At 50.9% G+C, this 19,876-nt stretch overlaps 1 protein-coding gene across 1 annotated transcript; it reads left to right on the forward strand.

Moving 5' to 3' along the window:
* The first annotated feature begins 7,587 nt into the window (after positions 1 to 7,587).
* On the forward strand, positions 7,588 to 18,753 carry LOC114626897 (taste receptor cell protein 1). The gene is made up of 12 exons (XM_028774444.1): positions 7,588 to 7,630; positions 8,444 to 9,633; positions 11,364 to 11,425; positions 12,440 to 12,591; positions 12,755 to 12,885; positions 13,246 to 13,310; positions 13,621 to 13,760; positions 14,891 to 15,015; positions 15,106 to 15,164; positions 15,259 to 15,404; positions 15,615 to 15,697; positions 18,604 to 18,753. Exons 1-12 carry the CDS (start codon positions 7,588 to 7,590, stop codon positions 18,751 to 18,753), a joined length of 2,346 nt encoding a protein of 781 aa, XP_028630277.1.
* The last annotated feature ends 1,123 nt before the right edge of the window (positions 18,754 to 19,876 follow it).

A 19,876-nucleotide genomic window follows, 5' to 3' on the forward strand; every position in this document is an offset into this window, starting at 1 on the left:
ACAGGCGTGTGTTGCATGGCACTTGTCTATTATCTTAGCACTTTGAAGGCTGAGGCACAAAGAATACTGAACAGGATTATACAGCGAGAAGACCCTGACTAAAGGAAGGGCTGGAGACAGTAAAAGACAGGCAGGGGTGGAGAGGGGAGGGGAGGGGAAGGGAGGGAAAGGAGAAAGGGAGCTCTAACTTCCTCTGAAAGGACAAGGTCTGTCCCGTCCAGCAGGGCATTAAACAGGTGTCTGGGGAGGTCACCTGAAAGAGAGAATGGGGGAAACGCAAAGAACCATGGCTTGTCTATAGGCTGATCAAACCATAATTTTTACTCTTTCACACAGGGGTTATATACACAAAAAGGCAGGATGTGGGGAAGGGGATGATGCAGGAACGTAGGTGTTCAGGGGGAGTACAGATATCTTCCAGAACATGGTATCGGCTGGGTGAAGGTTCAGGGGACAGGTCACTATGACTCCACCTGTGATTCACTTGTCCTTATCTAAGTCGGTACTATCCACCAAGGCTACCCAAGGTCTATGACTATCCACAAGACCCATGACTACTTGTTCTTATCCAGGCTGGTAAATTTCCACCAAAGCTGCCTGTTTACAATATCTTATAGCTATCTGTTTCAGTGTTTTTCCATAGAGACCCAAGACTTTGTGTTAGCAGGGTGACTTAGGCCTAGGGCTGATTTTAGGCCTTCAGTGTATAAGCAAGGCTGCCCCTGACAAAGGTCCGAGGTGAATCCAGAAGCATTAACACTCCTAGTTCTAAGACTATGGCAACTGTCATTTCCTAAGCAAGGGAACCAGAGATCCTTGTACAGACAGTCTTTCAGTGTCTACGGTAGCATATACTACCGTGACAAGTCTAGAGTTGATATTGGCATTTCAGGGCAAAGTGCCATCTCCCTCTGCTCTAGGCGGGCTAGATTACAGCACCCACCCCAATGTGCCAATTTAAAAAGAGAATAACAGTGGAAAACAGAGAAAAGATTTATATCAATGGGGCCAAGTTGGGAAAGTCAGATAAGGTTCTCAATAACTCAAGCCAGCCCCCTCCTACTTATTTTAAGAATCTCATTTAGCCCAGATTGACCTTGAACTTGTCATGTCTCTCAGGGTGACTTTGAACTTCTGATCTTCCTGTCCCCATCCCTGAAGCGCTGAAATTACAGACCTGTGTCACTATGCCCAGCTTACGCTACCCCGGGGATTGAACCCAGGTCTTGAGCATGAGAGGCAAAGGATACTGTGAACTGACTGACACCTCCATCTCTCGAGGTCTGTCTCTGAGGCACTAAGTGTAAGCCTGAGGTTTGTTTTGTTTTGTTGAAACAAGTTCTTACTGTGTAGCGCATGGAACTTCCTATGTAGACTAGGCTGCCCTTGAATCTAGAAGTCTCTTCCAGTCTCTTCCTCCCAGCTGCTGGGATCACAGGTCTGTGCCATCATTTGAAAACTATGGCGGGGGAGGTGGGAGGAGTCTTGGTCAATGTGCCTGACGGTTGATTGATCACTACCTCAGATCTACTTCTCCTCTGTAGTTTGAAGAAGTTAGCACTGTTGTCATGTGAGGAGGGTAATTTGATTCCCATGAGAAGATTACTCACTTCTGCCTGGCATGGTGGCTCATGCAGTACCTCCAGCACTCAGGAGGCTGAAGCAGACAGACTGCCATGAGTTTCAGGCAAGCCTCATCTACGTAAGAAGTTCTAGGCCAGCCTAGAAATGATCAAAACCAAAAGATGGCCGAGCTCAGTGGTGCACTCCTTTGAGGCTAGCATGATCAAGGCAGAGAAAGACTGTGTTAGAGGCCAGCCTGGACAGGGAGGAAGAGGGAATTAGTCCTGTTCTGGGGTCATCTTACCAGAGAGCGACACGTCGTTCAAGCTTCAGCATTTTTAAATCCAAGGTAACTGCAAGCTTAGGACAATGACCAGACAGCTTCATATAGAAGTCTGGAGAAAGACACTGTAAAAGCTGACGATAAGATGCTCCAGTTCCTCATCTTCCGATGTCTTTAGCCTTGAAGTAGAGTGAGGCAGCTTAGGCGTCACACATTTTTAGACAGCACTAAGTGATTAACATGTCTACTGTAGCCGCCTGTGACCACGGACCAACTGGTTCACCTGAAAGCGGGGCTGGAAATGAAGAAAGGGATGGAAGGTCGAGAGAAACATGAAGCCAAGACTAAGTTCTCTGATCAAGGCTTGAAGTTTAATATTCAGTTCTTTTCTTTCTTTCTTTCTTTCTTTTTTTTTTGGTTTTTCAAGACAGGATTTCTCTGTGTAGCCCTGGCTGTTTGTCCTGGAACTCACTCTGTAGACCAGGCTGGCCTCGAACTCAGAAATCCACCTGACTCTGCCTCCCAAGTGCTGGGATTAAAGGCGTGTGCCACCACTGCCCGGCAATATTCAGCTCTTCTAATTTAAAAAGAAAATTTAATTTGGAAAGCCCCACCGAACCTTCTTGTTTCAGCCAGTGATGGGTGGGGGAACCCATCCTTAGTCACTGCCAGAGATGTCTCAAGGAAGCTCAGGGGGCAGTTTATTCATCTAAGTTTCTGTAACAGGTTGTATGTGCAGCCAAGATGGGTAAGGCCACCTAGGTCCGATTATTTGGTCTATTGTGGTAAACACGGTCTTTCAGGCCTGCTCAAGGCTGGGGGAAGGGCACAGTCTACACTCACTGGCAGACAAGTGACCCAAAGTAAAGGAGATCATAGAACAGAGGCAGAGGTCCTAGGTCCCATCTTGTTTATTGTCACATGCAGGCCCAAGAGGCGTTGATAACATTGAGCCCAAGCAGTTTCTAAGGACCTGTTCGGGAACAGCTGTGTTTAGCAGAAGGAAATTATTAAAGACTTCTTGGGGGAGAGGAGGTTCTTAGCAAACCTCAAAATCAAGGCCAGGGACAGTAGTCCAAGCTCACAATCCCAGTACTTGCGAGTTGGGGCTTCTATACTGAAGTCATTCTCATCACACAGCAAATTTGAGGTTAATCCTGGATACATGAGACCTTGCCTCAAAACAAAACAAACCCTCTCAAGCACAACCAGCCTGGCCTGGAATCCCTGCTACACGGGAAGGTAAAGTAGAGAGACTGAAAGTTCAGATCCAGCCTTGGTTACAGAATGAGTTCAAGGCCAGCCTAGGCAACTCAGGAAGAACATGTTTCAAAAATAAGAAAGTTACCTAGGTATGACGCCTCATACCTGAAATCCCAGAACTTAGGAGATGGAGATAAGAAGATCGGAAGTACAGGGCTATCCTTAGCAATAGATTGAGTTCAAGGCCAGCCTGGACCACAGAACTATCCCAACAAAAACAAACTTTAATTTTGAGATAGGGTCTCAGGTAGGTTGAAATTCCTTTGTAGCTGGGGCAGTCACTGAATTCCTGATTCTCCTGTCTCTGCCTCCCAGTTGCTGGGACTGTGGGTATGTGCCATCATGTCCAGCTTAATGATTTAATTCTCCTCTCCCATCACGCACATGTAAGCAGTAAGGGAAAATTGTCAGGCCAGAGGCCAGCCTGGAAGAGGAAGCAGAAACACCTTTGGAGATAAGACACAAGTCTTGGGTTGGTGCCCCTGCTGGGCATCGTTATTCCTCAGGATGAGCAGCAGTATCCAAGGAGCCTAAAGATGGGCCAGGAAATCCTGGTGATAGCCAGGCAGACTGCCTGGTTCAGTAGAGCCAGCCACTTGACCTAGCTGCTGGCAGGGTTCACAGAATGCTCCTAGCTCTCACAGCCAGCTCAGAAGATGGGATGACGAACCAGAACTAGATGAGAAGAAGCTAGAAGAATGTCAACCAAGACCTTTCCTAGACCCTGAAGGATCCACATGGCTTGAACCTTGAGATCAGCAGGGAATCAAAGATTGGGGAATCCTGGGATTGTGACTTCTCTCATTTGTATATACTTCCTTTGTATATTCATGCACACGCACGTGCAAACACAGGTACACAGAGAATGACTCAATTCACAGCTTTACCCGAGGGACCTCATTCTGGCTGTTTTTCCTGCCTGTCCTGGAAGCACAGTGGTTAGATATCTCTCTCGTATGTCTCTCTGTGGCAAGAACATAGCCAGGGCGTATAAGAGGAGTCAGGCTGGTTCTGGCCTGGGATTGACCCAGTACTGAGACCTCTAGTGCCACATGTAGAATTGGAAAGAGACTGGGTGGGGTCCTAGGCACCCTACTCTTTCCTACCTGGTTTTTATAGGAATCTTCAGTCTTGTCTTGTCCTTGTTGGGTTGAGCCTCGTACATCCAGGGACTAAGGTCTCATGAATAGTGAAAGGTTCCATGCTACTCTTCCTCAAACAGAGTGTGGGCTGGGAGCCAGGAAGAGGGTACCAGGAAGGGGAGCCCAGCTTGAAACTAGGAAGGTTCCTGTTGGAAGATATGTAAGCAGAGCTGACCGTCTGCTGGTCCAGCTGCCTGTGTGTCTAGGCAAATGTCTACCTGGCTCAGAACCCACCCCCATGAGACTCCACCATACCTACTAACCCCTCTCAAGACCCTTCGAGTGTGTATGCATTCTGTCTTTGAGCTGGGACACAAGAAAACCGTGGACAGCAACCTACTGCAAAGAGTACAAGGTAGGATACAACCTGTGGGAATCCATGACTTAGTTACCAGGGTAAGAGGGCTCCCCAGCACTTGGCTGTGAGAAGGACAGAGAGTGACAGGGCTGGAGTGTAGCTGTCTGGACCATGGAGCTTTAAGAAGAAGAGAGTCCGACTAGAGACTCAGACCCACATGACAAATATTATCAAGCCCTGTGGCTGGACCTTGGGACAGACTAGCACTTAGGAATCTCATCCTTACTTTGTTGACATTTTGTGACACTGGTGTGAGGCCAGATTCCATTTAACTTTCTCCAGATGCAGGTGGGATAGCATCTGGCCAAGGAGAGCAAGAGGAGCACACCCCCCCCCCCCACTCCCCAAGCAGGCCGAAACTTGCCTAGCCCTCATCCACAGTGAGCCCAGACACTTATCACAGTCTGAGCACTGATTCTGGCTGGAGATTAGCCCTCAGCTTTCAGACATGCCGAATCCTGATTTCATTCCCTTCCCACTGGGGCTTGAACCCAGAGTCTTTGCAAGGTAACACTAGCCTCTGTTTTACTTACTTTTGAGACATGATCTTGGTAAGTTGCCTAGGCAGGCCTTGAATTTACCATCTTCCTGCCTTAACCTCCTGAGTACCTAGGCTTCTGAGCCTGCGTAACCAGGCAAATCCAGACTGGCTTGGTCTCTATTTATTTATTTATTTATTTATCTACTTATTTTATTTATTTTTAGACAGGGACTCACTATGTAGACCAAGCTGGGTGCCCTCAAACTCATGATTATCCCCCTGCCTCTGACTTCTAAGTGCTAGGATTGAAAGTGTATATGTCATATGCCTGGCTCCCTCGGCAGCTACAGCTTTTCCCACTGTGGTCTCAACAAACTCCAGCTTGACAGTTTGAGCTCAGTCTGGCCTGGAGGGTGTCAGAGAGGCAGATGGGAACCCAGGGTCCTGCAGTATGAGCCTCACTCTTTAGAATAGAGCCATCACAAACAGGATTTTCCTCAGCCTGAGGCTGTCTGGGAAAGCAGTAGCCCTGCCCACCTGGCAAGAGCGGCACTAAGTGTTCGAGCCAATCTCCACCCTCCTCTTAGAGGGCAGAGGCTTCTTGGCAGCACCAGGGACACCAGGGAAGACCTGGGCATCCAGGGGACACAATGAGGGAAGAATTAAGGAACAGGGATGTAGAGGCTTAGTCCCAGGTCAGGAGGACTGGGAAGGGCAGCTTTAGGGAGAAGAGGGATAGTGAATTCAGGATTGCAGGTAGGAGTTGTCAGAAGCCAAAGCTCTCTTCTCTTCCTGGGAGACATCTCTCCCCTAGCGTCTCCCAGCCAGGTAGTAAAATGGCTCTCCGAGGAGAGCAAGGAAGAGGCAGCAGCTTCCTGGGTCCAGCAGAGTACAGGGCTACAGACAGCAAAAAAGCCAAGCGAGTGGGCTGAGTGGGAAGGCCTGTAGGATTGTGGATCTGTGATCTGGGGTAGAACTGTGTCAGAAACAATAGCTTTCCTTCTTAGAAAGTATTTCGAGCAGCTGTGCTTATTGGTCCATGGCTCTAATCCAAGAGGGAGGCTGAAGCAGGAAGCTTGCAAAGTCAAGAACTGTCTAGGCTTAGAGCGATTCAAGGCCAACCCAAGCTACTTAGTGAGACCGTGTCTCAAGGTTTAAAAAAACAAGAAAAAGCGAAAGGGCTTACGATATAGAAGGTAGCACCAGAGTGGAACATTCCAGAGTCTTGAGTCAGTTGAGCTAAATTGATAAATGAGAAGACAGACAAACACCTCCAGGTGGGAAAGGGTATGCCCAAGAAGAAGGTGTTGGGGTTGGTAGGATCCTGGCTGGGATGTCCCAGGTCCAGTTGCTTTGAAGGATTCTCTCCTTTGGGGTTCTAGTTATTTTTCTCCCCATCAAGCCTTGCTGACAAAGAACAATATTGAGCCCTGGTATAGGACTGCTGGTCCAGTGAAGGCCATGACTCCTTAGGGGGAAAGGCTGCAAACCTCTAGGTTTCCCAGTAAGAGTTAGAGGGCTGAGACATGAGCCTGTTCCCTGTTTATCCCTGAGCCAGGGGTGCTAAGAGGTTCTGGGCTGTGTAGGCTAGTCTCCTGCAGTGTGGGTGGGTAATCCTTAGATTTCTATTGCTGTGGTAAAGACTATGACCAAAAACAATTTAGGGAGGAAAGGGCTTATTGAGCTTCTGGGTTCTATTCCATCAGGCAAAACGAAGGCAAAATCAGGGTAGGAACACGGAGGCACGAACAGAGGTAGAGGCTGTGGAGGAGGGCTATGCGAAGGCTTGTTCTCCCTGGTTTGATCAGCCTGCTTTCTTAAACACCCCACGACCACCTGGTCAGGGGTGGCACCACCCACACCAATTGTTAATCAAGACAATTGCCCCGTGGGACCTGAGACTAGGTTTCCCAGAACAGCAGGCAATTTCCTGGGTTTGGTTCCCCACAAGTTATTATATACAGAGGACAAAGGTTTAACAAATCCCACTAGAAGCAGTCTGTAGGGGAGCCTAGCCCAGGGAAGGTTTTGCCATTTCCCAGGGCTGAGGCATTGGCATCCTTCACACGGCCACACCAATGTCAACAGCACATCCCCCTCAGGTCTTAACTCACCCAGGGCTTCCTCTGTGCCCAAGGACTTTTTTAACTATTTCTCAAAACAAATTTGTTTAACCATAATAAACTCCAGGCTGTGGGAAAGGTACGTGTGTTCCTATTTGAAGTCTTCAGCCCCACAAGACAAGTTTCAGGAGGCCACTTGATGACTAGGGCAGCTTCAGGGCACCTTGCTATGGAGGCGGAACTCTGGACAGCTACCGGCAGTGGATGGCTGGGTAATGGGGTGGAACTCAGGGCCTCTGGCAACTTAGGCGAAGGCTCCACACTGAATTCTACCTAAGCCTGATGACGCCCTTCCCGAAGGGGACTTGCAAAGGGCATCACTGTATCTGTCGCCTGAGGCTGCATCCTTAGACGTCTTGCCAGGAGCCTGCAGTATGGACAAGCAGTGGTTTCCTGCAGCTGGAATTCTCTTGGCTGGTGAGTACGGATGGGGAAGGTGAGCTGAGGTGTTGTCTCCCCATCACCACCAGCTTACTTGTATGGAAGGGTGGAATCCTCTCCTCAGGGAACTCCGTAACGGCAACTTCATTGTCTCCATGGTTTTCCAACCTTGGCCAGCCTTAGAGATGCTAGGGAAAGATTGAGGAGCTCGGGCTTCTTGAGAGCACTCAGGATCACCTGCTTGGAGCTCTGTACAGCTGCAGGTAGGCTCGACATTAACCTCAGAGCCTTCAGAGATGACCCTACATACATGTTCCACCTCTCAGTCAGCCCCTAAGACGAACCCTGTATGCCCAGAACATGGTCAGGTCACAATCTTACCCACAATGGAGAAGCAGATAGCACTTCCAGCTCCATCAAGTTAGTCTGAGCCTCCGAGGTGGTTTGAATAGAGTAGACAAGATTCTCGACTCCTAGCAACCACTGAGCCTCTGAGACTTCTCTTTGGGGGTAGGAGGGGGGTCCCTGACATAGGGGTCATCAGTATGGAGATAGATAGACAAACCCTAAAGGCATTTTCCTTTGTCCTTCCAGTGCCTATTCCTGGGTAAGGGCATCCCAGTGTCAGCCGGGCTAGCATCAGGGAGGGGAGATGGCTTGACCAGTGTCAGCCGGGCTAGAATCAGGGAGGGGAGATGGCTTGAATAAGTAGCTCGGTGGTTGGGGGGTCTAATCAGGTATTACTTTCCAGTACCTAAGTGAGCAAGATGTACCAGGGTGAGATCTGAGAGGCTGGGGGCCAGTCCTGCCCACCAGACAGTGAAAAGCCAGGTCTTTTTTCTTTTGCAGCCTTCCTAGTAGTCTCGGCTTCTACCCTGACCCTTCTCTCTACTGATGAAGGCCCTAAGCAGTTTCCTTCAGCGCCTGGTACATCACCTCAGCAAAGTAACAACAGCATTCTACTGGGCATCCTGACACACATCTTTGGCAAAATCAACTCAGTTGAGAGGGAATCGGAGGCCCTGGGGAGGAGGGCAGGAGACTTTTCTACAGAAGGGGCTGGGAGTCAGGAGTCTCCCCCATTGCCTGACTCCTCGGGCAGGGTCATACCTGAACCAATTCCCTCAACCCTAACCATATCTGCATCCTACATGGCTGTTGACTCTCAGCCAGTGTCCTCTGAGGCTGATCCTATAGAGGAAATCTTGGCCCTTGGAACTCTAGACACAATTACTATGTCATCACCACAGCCTTCTCCCATACATGGATCTGAGCAGAAGTTCAACAAGACCTTCGGGTTGTGTGGGACAGTTCCTGCCTCTGCAACACTGGAGAAAACTGTTGTATCTAAACAAACAGGGCATTTAAGTAAAACTTCCCATCCCCCCATATTCTCCAGACCTCCATGCCTGCTACGGCATAACCCCAATCCCACTGTCCGGATACCACGGAGGGATGGCCACTCCAGGCCAGATGCATCCTCATCTGTAGTACTGGCTCCAAGTACCTCCTTAAGACTGCCTATCTTCCCCCGGATGTCTAACATACTGAAAGCTACAGAGCCCCCATTGTCTTCATCTCCTGGAAGATTAGGGACCTCAATCCCGGTCCAGGTTTCCTCTGTCACTACAGGAGCTAGTGACTCTTCTAAACCTGCATCTGTGATTGTACCCTCAACTACAGACTCTTCCATTAAAACTTCAAACCTCACACCCCAGTTGGCTCTACAACCCAGCCACCCTGAGCCATGGCTTCCTACCAGCCCAGTCCACATCCCCACGCTCTCCCTCCAATATTTCTCCAGCCCTCCCTCTACCCCACATAGCTCTGGCTTCACAGAGTCATCTGTAGATGCTGATCCTACCCTGGCCTCTCCCCTCCCTTACCCTGGCCAGGATGAGTCTTTGCAGGACTTGAGATTCTCCACTCCAGGATCTCGTCATACGATCCATACTGTGACCTTTAGGATCAACCGAAACCGCTTCACAAAACTTGTCTGGAACCTGGTACCCTTGGATCGATGGCTTATCTGCTACCAGGTGTGGCACCTGCTCACTGGGTAGAGGAATGTAGATGAGGATATCTTTCCTGCTCTGCTTTCCTTCTGAGTGGCCAGGCACAGCCATAACACATACTATATAGGCTGTGGCTCCCAACAGCAGTTAGACACAAGATAGGAAAATCTAATGAATGCCATGCTGTGCTCCTGAGAGGAGTCGGAGGAGAGGCTAAGCAGAAATACTTCTTTGAAGTCATTACAGAGGGGGAAAAAAATCTCACAGTGAGGGGAAAACTCGCCTACCAGAAATAGAGCAGGTTCTCGCTGTGTGACTGCTGGCTTTTTATCAGCACACAAGCTCATCTGGGACCACACCCTGATCCCCTGGCTAAGTGAAGCACAGCTCCATCCTTGAACCAGGAGCAGGGAAGGCATCCTGACCAGGAACTGCCGTTTCTCACCTGCTGTGCAGGGTTCTGTTTGTTGAATGATTCACCTCAGGAGACAATAGGGACCAAAGGACTGCTCCTAGTTCTGACAGACTGTGAGAAGGAAGGCTGCAGGCTAGCCACCTACTTGCGTACACTAAGTGACCACTCTATACCATACCGATGGAACATCCTCTTTTTTCTGTTTGTTTGGTTTTACTTTAGGACAACTGTGGCCTAGAATGAACTGTGTAGACCAGGCTTGCCTGAAACTCTTAGAAACCCACCTACCTCTGCCTCCCAAGTGACATGCCCAGCCCTTTTTGTATTTGTTTTGTTGTTGTTGTTTTTGGTTTTTCGAGACAGAGTTTCTCTGTATAACCCTGACTGTCCTGGAACTCACTCTGTAGACCAGGCTGGCCTCGAACTCAGAAATCTGCCTGCCTCTGCCTCCCAAGTGCTGAGATTAAAGGCGTGCGCCACCACCGCCCGGCTTTGTATTTGTTTTTAATCTTATTAATTTTATGTATGAGTGTTCTATCTACATGTAGACCGTTGTGCCAGAAGAGGGCATCAGATCCCATTACAGATGGTTGTGAGCCACCATGTGGTTGCTGGGAATTGAACTCAGGACCTCTGGAAGAGCAGCCAGTGCTCTTAACCACTGAACCATCTCTCCAGCCCCTCTTCTTGAGTTTTTAAGTAGCCAAATTTGGCCTTGAATTGGTCCTTGGGTATTCCTCTCCAAAGGGCTGTAAGGCTGAGTCACCACATCTGCACCACATCTGGCCTGGTTGTGGGTTTTTTTGGTTTGGGTTTGGGATTTTTTTTTTCTCACTTAAGTAGGTTCCCACCATGTTGCTCAGGCTGACAGTGGACCTGCCTCAGCTCCCTAAGCATAGGGATCAAAGACATGCACCACCAAACCTGGCAGTGGGGAGAGTTTTAACTGGCGTGGACAGAAGGAAGCCAAATCCAACAACGAAGGGCTTCCCAGGCACCTGGGCAGGAGGAACATGGTTTGGGGGAGTGAAATTTGCAGGAAGGGGCTGACAAAGGATTCTATGGCAAATGAGGATGGGAGAGGCAGCCCAGGCTGGCAGCTGTTAGTTAGGATGCAGAGCCCAGGGTGACTGGACTACAGAGGTAAATCCTGCATATGTGCAGACCTGGGACAGACAGATCTCAGTGAGAATTTCCATAAAAAGAAATCACAAACCCAGGCTACTAGAGGGAAACAGCCTGGGAAAGACCCAGCTGAACCAGGATCAGGGATGAGGCCTCTGCAGAGGCCAGGACAGATGGAGGGGTGCACACACTGACTCCCACGTCCCTGCCTCAGCTCCGGCTCATCTACCACGAGGCCTTCTCCAACTTCAAGAATGTCAGTGCCCTGCTGTTTCGGTGAGTGTGTGTGGTTCTCAACTGACCCGTGCCTTGATGGGGGGTGGGGGGTGTCCCTGAGCTCAGGCTGCCCAGCCAGGAGTACTTTAGCCTAGAAGGGTTAATAAGAGGTCCATATTTGGTTCCGTTACCATCTGTGCTCCATGACCTCAGCTTGCCTTCCTTCCATTTCCTAATTCCAGCTGTTGGGTTTGGACGGAATTGTCTGAGTACAGTGAAAAAAAGACAGGCAAAGAGCGGGCCAAGCTACTTATCCTGGGGACAGGGTCACGTAAATGATATGTAAATAAATGTAAATCCTTGGGTGCGACTCTCATTCTGGGCTGCTAGGAACGTGGACTGCCTCCAGAGATGGGGGTTATCCAGGCCATGGTCCCAGCTGCTGCAAAACTTTTCCCTTTTAATAACCTGAAGTCTGCTTCAGTGACGCCATGCCCTGACCCTGGGCCCATCTTATCTCCCAAGCCCTGAGGTAGCACAGGTGATCTCAGGCAAGGGCAGGTGTTGTTTTAGGTTCTGAGGTTGCTCATTTCTAGATCTTTCCCTGAGAGCTGCCTGAAGGCTGCCTCCTGCAAGACACAAGCAATTGGCCCGTGCCCTCCGGGCTTTCAGAAACTTCCCTCTCTCCAGAGTCCCTTACCGCTTTAACTGCAGCTAAGGCTACTTTTCAGTGTCCACTAGACCTCCTGAGAGCTCCCAGCCAGCCTTGTCCTCTGAGTAACACCTAACCCTAGTCTTTCCCTGGATGAGATCTCCAGTATCCCCATGAGAACCAGCTCATTTAGGAGTGCAAGGGAACTTTAACCAAGCCCCTGCTGTGTGCACTCCCACCTGCATCCTTCAGGCCTCCAACAGCCTCCTCGGAAACTGACTTTTATCCCCATTTACCAAGGAGGTCTGGCACCTCAGAGATCATGTTCTCTTCTGCTGGTAGATGCCTGGGTGGGCTCCTTTCCACACACCACCTCCTGCACCAGCCAGGCCTATCTTGTCCCCACTGGTTGCTTCCTGTAGGCCTGGCTCTACAAAGGTGAAAGCCTCCCTCGTTTTTGGTCCTCCGGCTCCCTCGGCTCTAGAAATCCTCTGGACTTTGTATCGCAAGGTGAAGTCCTCCAGATGGTCGCTTGGGTACCTGTCCCTGGCCGACCATGGCCTTTCCTCTGATGGTGAGTCTAGAGAAACACCTGTCCCTTGCCTCCTCGCCTGCCCACGGAGGATGCTGGCTGGGCTCCATGGAGGAGTCACTTCAATCTGCCCAAGCCCTGAGTAGGCCATGGTGAGAGAGGGAGGCTGTCCCAACTTACCAGACTGCTGTGTGTGTCTCTGCAGGGTACAACATGAATGACCTTACCCGGGAAATCATCAACGTTAGCTTCACACTCATGAGGCCCTTCCTGCCCGAGCTGCTCCTGCCTAGTTCTCAGCCTTTTATCCTGCTGGAAAAGCAGATCCTCCGGCTGGTGAGGTGTCCCCTCCCCTGCTGCTGGGACTGGGTTGTTCTCCCTGCCTCCCTTGTCAACAGGCTTCTATAGCTTTTAGCGATTGGTACAGTGATGCCCAGGGAGAGCTGCACCAGCTAGGCCTGTGGGAAGGCAAGCATGGAGGGAACCCAGCCATGCCCTGAGGGTAAAGCTGGCTGAGGGAAGAGAAAGCTCTGAGGGAAGTCACTGACAAAGCTGTCACCAGCGATCCCTGCCTAGGAGACCACACTGGAGAAGGTTCTCAGGTCCTACCTTACCTTGTCTAAAGCCTGGCCCACCCCATACTGGGCCTTAGGTCAGGCAGCTCCCAGCCAGCCTGACCTCCAGGACATCCTACAGGTCACCCATGAAGTGTCAAGATTCTACAAGGCTGAGCCCCAGGACCAGCCCCTGCTCCTATTCAGGTGGGTTGAGAATCCCAGTGGTTTGTCCAGGCTCCCAGGCCGGCCCACTCCCACTCCCACTTACCGAGCCTACATGACTACTGTCTTGGAGACATGTCTCTAGGGTGATTCCACCCCTGACCCAAAGCCAGGAGGGTCAGGTATAGGTTGGAGAACACCAGTAAGAACTCTGTCTAAGCCAGTTGTCGAGACAGCCTCACAGAGCTCTGAGGAAAGAACATTGGGTGCACACGTAGGAGCCCAAAACTTGCTTCTAGAAGCATGTACTGGCAAAGATATCATGACTCTGCCCTCTCCCATCCTACCCTAGCGATGTGAAGGAGTGGGTGAGAGTTTACATGGAATATAAGCTCAAGCACCCCATCCCCATCCACCTCCAAGGCCTGGCCAGTCACCTGGCCCATCATATAACAGACCCCACCCTCCAGAAATCCAGCATACTGGCCAATGGTAAGTGAGCTTGGGCCCCATGTACCGCTCTGGGTCATTCCTCTAGGTCTCACTGTCCCCTCTGAGAAAGGACAGAACCCTCAATAGCAAAGCGTGTGTGTCAGCCAATGGGGAAAAAGTGAGTCCAGAGGTCTATGGGAAACCTAGGCTCAGAATAGAGTTATCTAGTCAACTTTCAATCCTCACCTTAATCCTCTGTCCTGAGAGGAGACACAGTGGTCAGCTCTGACACCAAGGTCAGAATTCCAACTTCCCCGTGAGGCCCCCTGAGAGGAAGAGTCAAGCAGGCTTATCCAGCCACATTGGAGAAATCCAAGGCCTCTCAGGCTCCAGCAGCCACAACCTGGAGCTGTTCAGCTTTAGACCCTCAGCCTAGGAAGTGCTAATTCACCGCTAAGCGCCTGTCTCAGCCACCTCCCCTGTGCAGCCTCTCATGTTGAGTGTTTCCATCTGGTGGGCTCTGCTCTGTAGCTCCCAGCGATGGGGCTTTGGTTTGGGTCCCTGCCCTGACTCTCTCAGAGCTAGTTTTCAACATACGGTGTGTCTGGCCACTCAGCGTTCAACCTAAAAAACCTCGCCATCCCCTTAACAGACAGCGAAACTCAAGCAGGGGCTTGAGTTTCATCATGGGGCCCCTTCTGGGAGACCAGGGGACAGTAAGGAACACGAGGTGTCCTATTGTCACGTGAACAGGCCATCACCCTTCCAGTAGACACACTAGAGCGTGGGTTGGTAGATTACCACAAAGGGTCAGAGAATTAATCTTTGCCCTTTGTGGCTCCCAGCTCCTCCCTTATAGGGAGAACACAGCCAGAACAGAGGTATGTCACAGCAAGTGAGCTGGCTCTGTTCCAGTACAATTTCATATTCAAACACGGAAATTGTGTAATCATATACTTTTCATGCCGTACAATTTCCTACTGCTGACAGTTTTCATCCACTTAAAAACAGAAGTCATTCTTAGCTCATTAGTCTAATAAGAGCAGGCAGCAAAGGCAGGCCCTCAGACCACTGGATGAGGGCAGTGGGGGTTGGGCAAGCAACCCTGGGCCAGGGCGTGGTCCTATCCAGGAGCTCTCAGAAGACAGGAGCCCTGGCTAATATAGCCGTACCCACCCCCGTTGATTTAGGGGAGAAAGCAGATCTGGTGTTTTATGACACGTGGCTGTTGATTGTGGGTCACCCCTTCACCGAGGCCTTGGAGAACAAGACTAGTTCTGAGTTCCAGGAGCTTCAGGGACTGCTGACAAAACGGGTGATGTGAGGGGGATGGAGGGAATGAGGAAGGGGGTGTGGCTGGGCTAGACTGTGGAAAGCTGTTACACTCCTTGTCTCCCGACCCCAGCTAACCTCAGTCCTCCAGCCTCTGCAGAACTTTGGTCAAGTGGTGGTGGAGGAATTCCAGTGAGTGTTCAGTTCAGAGGGTGGGTCCTGGGGCTGGATGAGAGGGTCTCTCTGTATCTCTCCACCCCCCTGAAGCCTGTGATGGTCCTCTCAGCCAGGAACCACTGACTGCCAGAGTGCAAACTGCCTTCTTTGGGGTTGCACCAGCCCAGGGCATCATCCAGGACTCCATGCTTCAAGCCCTGGCCTCCCTCCAGGAAACTGAGGGTCTACAGTTGGAGATGCTCCTCCCAGTCCTTGGTCAGTGCCTGTCCTGTTCATGTCTTCCATCCCTCTGCCTCCCTGACCTTCTCCTCCTCCACACAGCGCTGTGCGGCCAAATCTACTCTTATCTTTCCTATGAGCCCCAGGGGACACAGGCTCCAAGTGTCCTGGGAACAGCCACCACAATTAGAAGTCTCTGAGGGCTTTGAGGATGGAAAATCCTCTCAGCCACCCATTTTGCTCCAGGCGCCCCCAGCTCCAGAGCCTCGAGAAGCCCCAGGGGTGGAGCCATGCTGAATCTCCAGCTCATCATGTCTCTCTTCATCTTGGTGAGTCTGGCCTGACAAGAGCTTCTTACTAAGAAACTGGCTGAGCTTTTGAGATCTTAACTCAAACAAAGGGACAGTAGCCTGTTGTGCATGCGAACCTGAGCTCCCAGCACAGGCCAGCCAGAACAGCATGCCTTCCACCAGGGCCTTGGGTTGAACCCCATGACTGCATCTCCATAGTTCAGCTACCAAAGCCCCACCACTTCAGTGCCTGTACCCCACTCAGTACAGAGGCCCTTCCTCTGCCAGGCAAGCAGAAGCTCATCACCCTGGCTGCCCTGAGGAAATGATGTATGGGGGTCTCTGAGTGATCTTTCAAACCTCTTCCTGAGTTTCTGCCACGGTGCTGGGTTGTGGGGTCCGTATTACAGGGATCCATCTTGCCTCGGGCAGAAGCCAAGGGGTAGTCAGGCTGACGCTTCCTGGAAGCCATGTGGCATGGGCTATGATCACAAAAGCAGAACGTTGGTCATAAGGGAAGAACTGGGACAGAAAATGGATATGTGCAGGTCTTACTTCCCTGCCATGGAGGGATGCTGTCAGTGACCACTCTAGGCCCTTAGAAGGGCCCCAGATGATGTGAACTCCTTTTCTCCTGCTTGGCCTCCATCTTAACCCATGGTCAGGCAGATGGGGGAGGGCAGCACTAGCCAGCAATTATTCGTGAGTGACAATTTCTCGCCATGTACCCCTGACTGGCCTTTAACTCACTGCATGGTCCAAGCTGGCCTCAGATTTGCAGTGGTCCTCCTGCCTAAGCCTCTGAGATATAGGATTACAGACATGTTTTGTTTCAGTATTATTGACATATAGCTTCTGTCCCTTTTCTATACCTCCAGGTGGCCCTTCGTGCTGCTCCTCCCCCATACATCTCCTAGGTCACCTCACCTCACCCAGGGCTTCCAGACAGTACCTCAACCCAGAGGAATAAAGCTGCAGGCCAGAGCAGAGTGGGCAAGCCTGGGCTTACTTTCCTCATACTCCTGCTTCACCCTACCTCCACACTGCATAAAACTGGGCAAATATTCCCTCCCGTGTCCATGGTTCCAAAGCCAGTCCTTGGCTGGGGCTTCACATTCCCTCAGCGAACAGTGGTTTCCTTCACATATAAAGCTAAGCCCACAGGCTCCCTGCAGCTTGCACAGGTGGGCCAGGATAAAATTTTGGAGTCAGGTCTTGTGGAACATGATGCAGGCCCTACTACCATAACCTACCTATGTATGGGTACCACACTTAGGAAGATGAGAGACCAATAGCCAGTATGTATACACAGAGCACAGAGCTAGAGGCAGGGCGAGTGTCCAGAATGTTCATGTACATTGAGCCATCATTGTGGGGGTCCATTCAAGACAGACCGTAGTGACTTCATACTGCCCCAGAGAACAGAGCAGAGAGAACTACAACCTACAAGCTTTTATTCTTGGAGGGAGTCAGAGTCTCGGCCATGACATCAAGGGGCAGGACTGGTCCTGTGGGGCTGAAGGTGGTGGCCTCTGAAGGAGGTGGTGGCCTTTCAAAGATGCTTGGCTCTGGGCCTTCCACTGTGTACAAGGGTGAGAGACGAAGTTGGCAGGAGAATTTGCTTTCAGCTCTAGATATTACCTTACCTAATTAACACCAGTGGGAAGAGAGGAGGCAGAGAAGGGCAGCTCAGAAGCCTGACTCAAGAAGGCTTAGCACCAGTCCAGAGAGTAAGACTGCACGCTGGAATTCAGCCACTCAGGTTCCATGGTTAGCTGGTCTGGCCAGAGGTCTTAGACTAAGGCTGACTTAACAGCCCCAAGATTCCCCAAACTGCAAAAGAGCTGGGAGACCCGGTGAGGGAAGGGAACCAGCAGCCAGACCATGAGAGTGGGGTGGGGGAAACATTCTAGTCAAGCCATATTGTCCGTTCTGCCAGACACGGTCTTCAGCTTGAAGATATCAAGGGCTCCGGGACAGGACTGGAACTGGACACCCTCTGGGGTTAGGAGTGACCCAGTGAGAGGGGAGACCACCCACCCATCACAGACACTTTGACCTGCTAGCCAGCTGAAACGCGCCTTGAGAGAAGAAACCAACGGAGCACCCAGACCTGCCTCTTTGTGTCCATTTCCTGGTCAGATTCCTAAGAGAGTGGCCTCCCTCTTCCTGGGAGTATGAAGAGGCCGGCCCTAGGGTTCCCTGAATGCATTGCTGCTTCCCTATTTAGATCCATAAGTGACAGGCACTCAAATCCCTGGGCTGAGTCTTCTTAGAAAGTTTCCATGACCCTGAAGGGGTTTGGTTAGAGGATACCAGACTGGAAACGGCAGACATTATGGATGTCAATCCTTCAGTACCGTGTTCCTCTGCCTGGGGCCCCTGGGAGTCACTCCCACTACATAGCTCAGGCCCAAGAGCTTGGCTTGGCTAGAGCATCCTAAGGTCACCACATCTTTGCCCAAGGATTTATGTCCAGACTACTCAAGGCGCCCCACCTGCCTGCCAACCTCAGCCTAACCCAGACATCCTGGCCAGCCAGAAATGGTTGGCTCTACAGTTCCTCCTGCTGAATAAACAAGGAGTACCTGAAAAGGCTATACTGTCAGTGTCTGGAGGTGGCAGCCAGAGAGGAGGCCCGGAGAACATGTAAAACAGCAGCTGGCAAAAAAAAAAAAAAAAAAAAAAAAAAAAAAAAAAAAAAGGCAAGCTAGTATTTGCTGGCTGAACACCCCTAATAGTCTACCTCAGGTGAGGTGACAGGTGGGGGCTAAAAGCACCCATCCATTTCCAGCAGTGTAAATAAGAGACACTCAGGCCATGCTCCCAGCTGCTTTTGAGGGGCTGAGAGTTGGTTCAGCTCAACCCCCTTAGCAAACCAGGAGAGGTAGGCTACCAAAAAGATAAAAGCCTTCATCTCCATCCTCTCTCCTCTTCCCCCCTAGACTGGGGAGGAGCTGTTCCTCCACTCACCCTGCAGATTCTGCTCCTCAGCAGAACGGGCTGCTGGGGCCTTAAGGCTCGTCTTGAGTGTTAATGCCAGGTTTCCCCCACTGGAGCCTCATGGCCCTGAGCCTGCTCCTGGCATTAGTTAGGTGATGTGTGGGTCTAGCCATGCCCCCGAGGCACTAGGGATGGACTCAAAATCGGGAGCCTGTGAGTTTAAAGTGAAGGACTTGTAAACTGGTGGAAAGTCCAGGACTCAGGTCTCTCTGGCCCTGGGTGGAGACATGCCACCCTGAAGTGACTGTCATCTAACAAGGGAAGGGGAGTGAGAGTGGGGCAGAGGACGACTGACACCACTCTCATGGTTAGTCTTACAATGGCAGTGTGACACAGTTCCTATCCCTACCCATTTCCAAGGCCAGGTACTGGATCTAGATGTAGTTTCAACATGACCCACCCCCAGGGTTCATGTGTTGAAATTTGACCCCCATTGCGAGGTGAGGGGATGGGAAGTTAATCCAGCTATTGTGCTTGGAGGTGGTGTGTTTGAGGTGTTTTAAGATTAAAATCAGGTGAAGCCAGAGGATCCAATGCTGACAGCCATACAAGCCGCCCAGATGACACACGCATGAGCTCTCTTGCCATGTGGTACGCTAATCTACGTCAGAATTCTGCCAACAGGAAAGCCATCACCAGATGTCTTGAACCACTATCCAAAATTCAGTGTGGCCTCCCTCTCCTCATCTGTCTTACACACACACACACACACACACCTCAATTTTTAGGCCCACTGGGTGAGACCGCATCTAAAAGCAAAATCAAAACCCAGGAACCCAAAGAACCTTCATTAGACCGTCTGCCTATGGTGTCACTAGTTACAGAAAACGGATTCTCCCAAAACTGAACTTCTTGGGCCTGTATGAGGACAATGACAGCTGCCACATTAACTCCAGGCTCAGGGCCAGGCTAACCCCTGCAGCAAGGGTAGCTGGGCACAGGCGCTAACTACATCCAGCCCTGGTAAGCTCTGACGGACTGGTTCCAGAACAGGTGGAAGGTTCAGGAAAGGGGGCATGGTGGGGAATCTTGGTGCCTGTGGTGAAGCTGATGGGACACAAAGGGAGGGGTGATAGTTCCAGACCCTAATGGACAACGTCCTCAGTCCTAGGAGACAGGCACACAGATGTGGTGACACATAAGCCACCAGCCTCTAAGATTCTCCATAGTCATGGGAAGGTCTCTCCCAGGATGGAGTGGCTGCCCAGCAGGTGT

Source organism: Grammomys surdaster, unplaced genomic scaffold (assembly GCF_004785775.1).
Source record: "Grammomys surdaster isolate TR1022 unplaced genomic scaffold, NIH_TR_1.0 241, whole genome shotgun sequence".
Taxonomy (NCBI): domain Eukaryota; kingdom Metazoa; phylum Chordata; class Mammalia; order Rodentia; family Muridae; genus Grammomys; species Grammomys surdaster.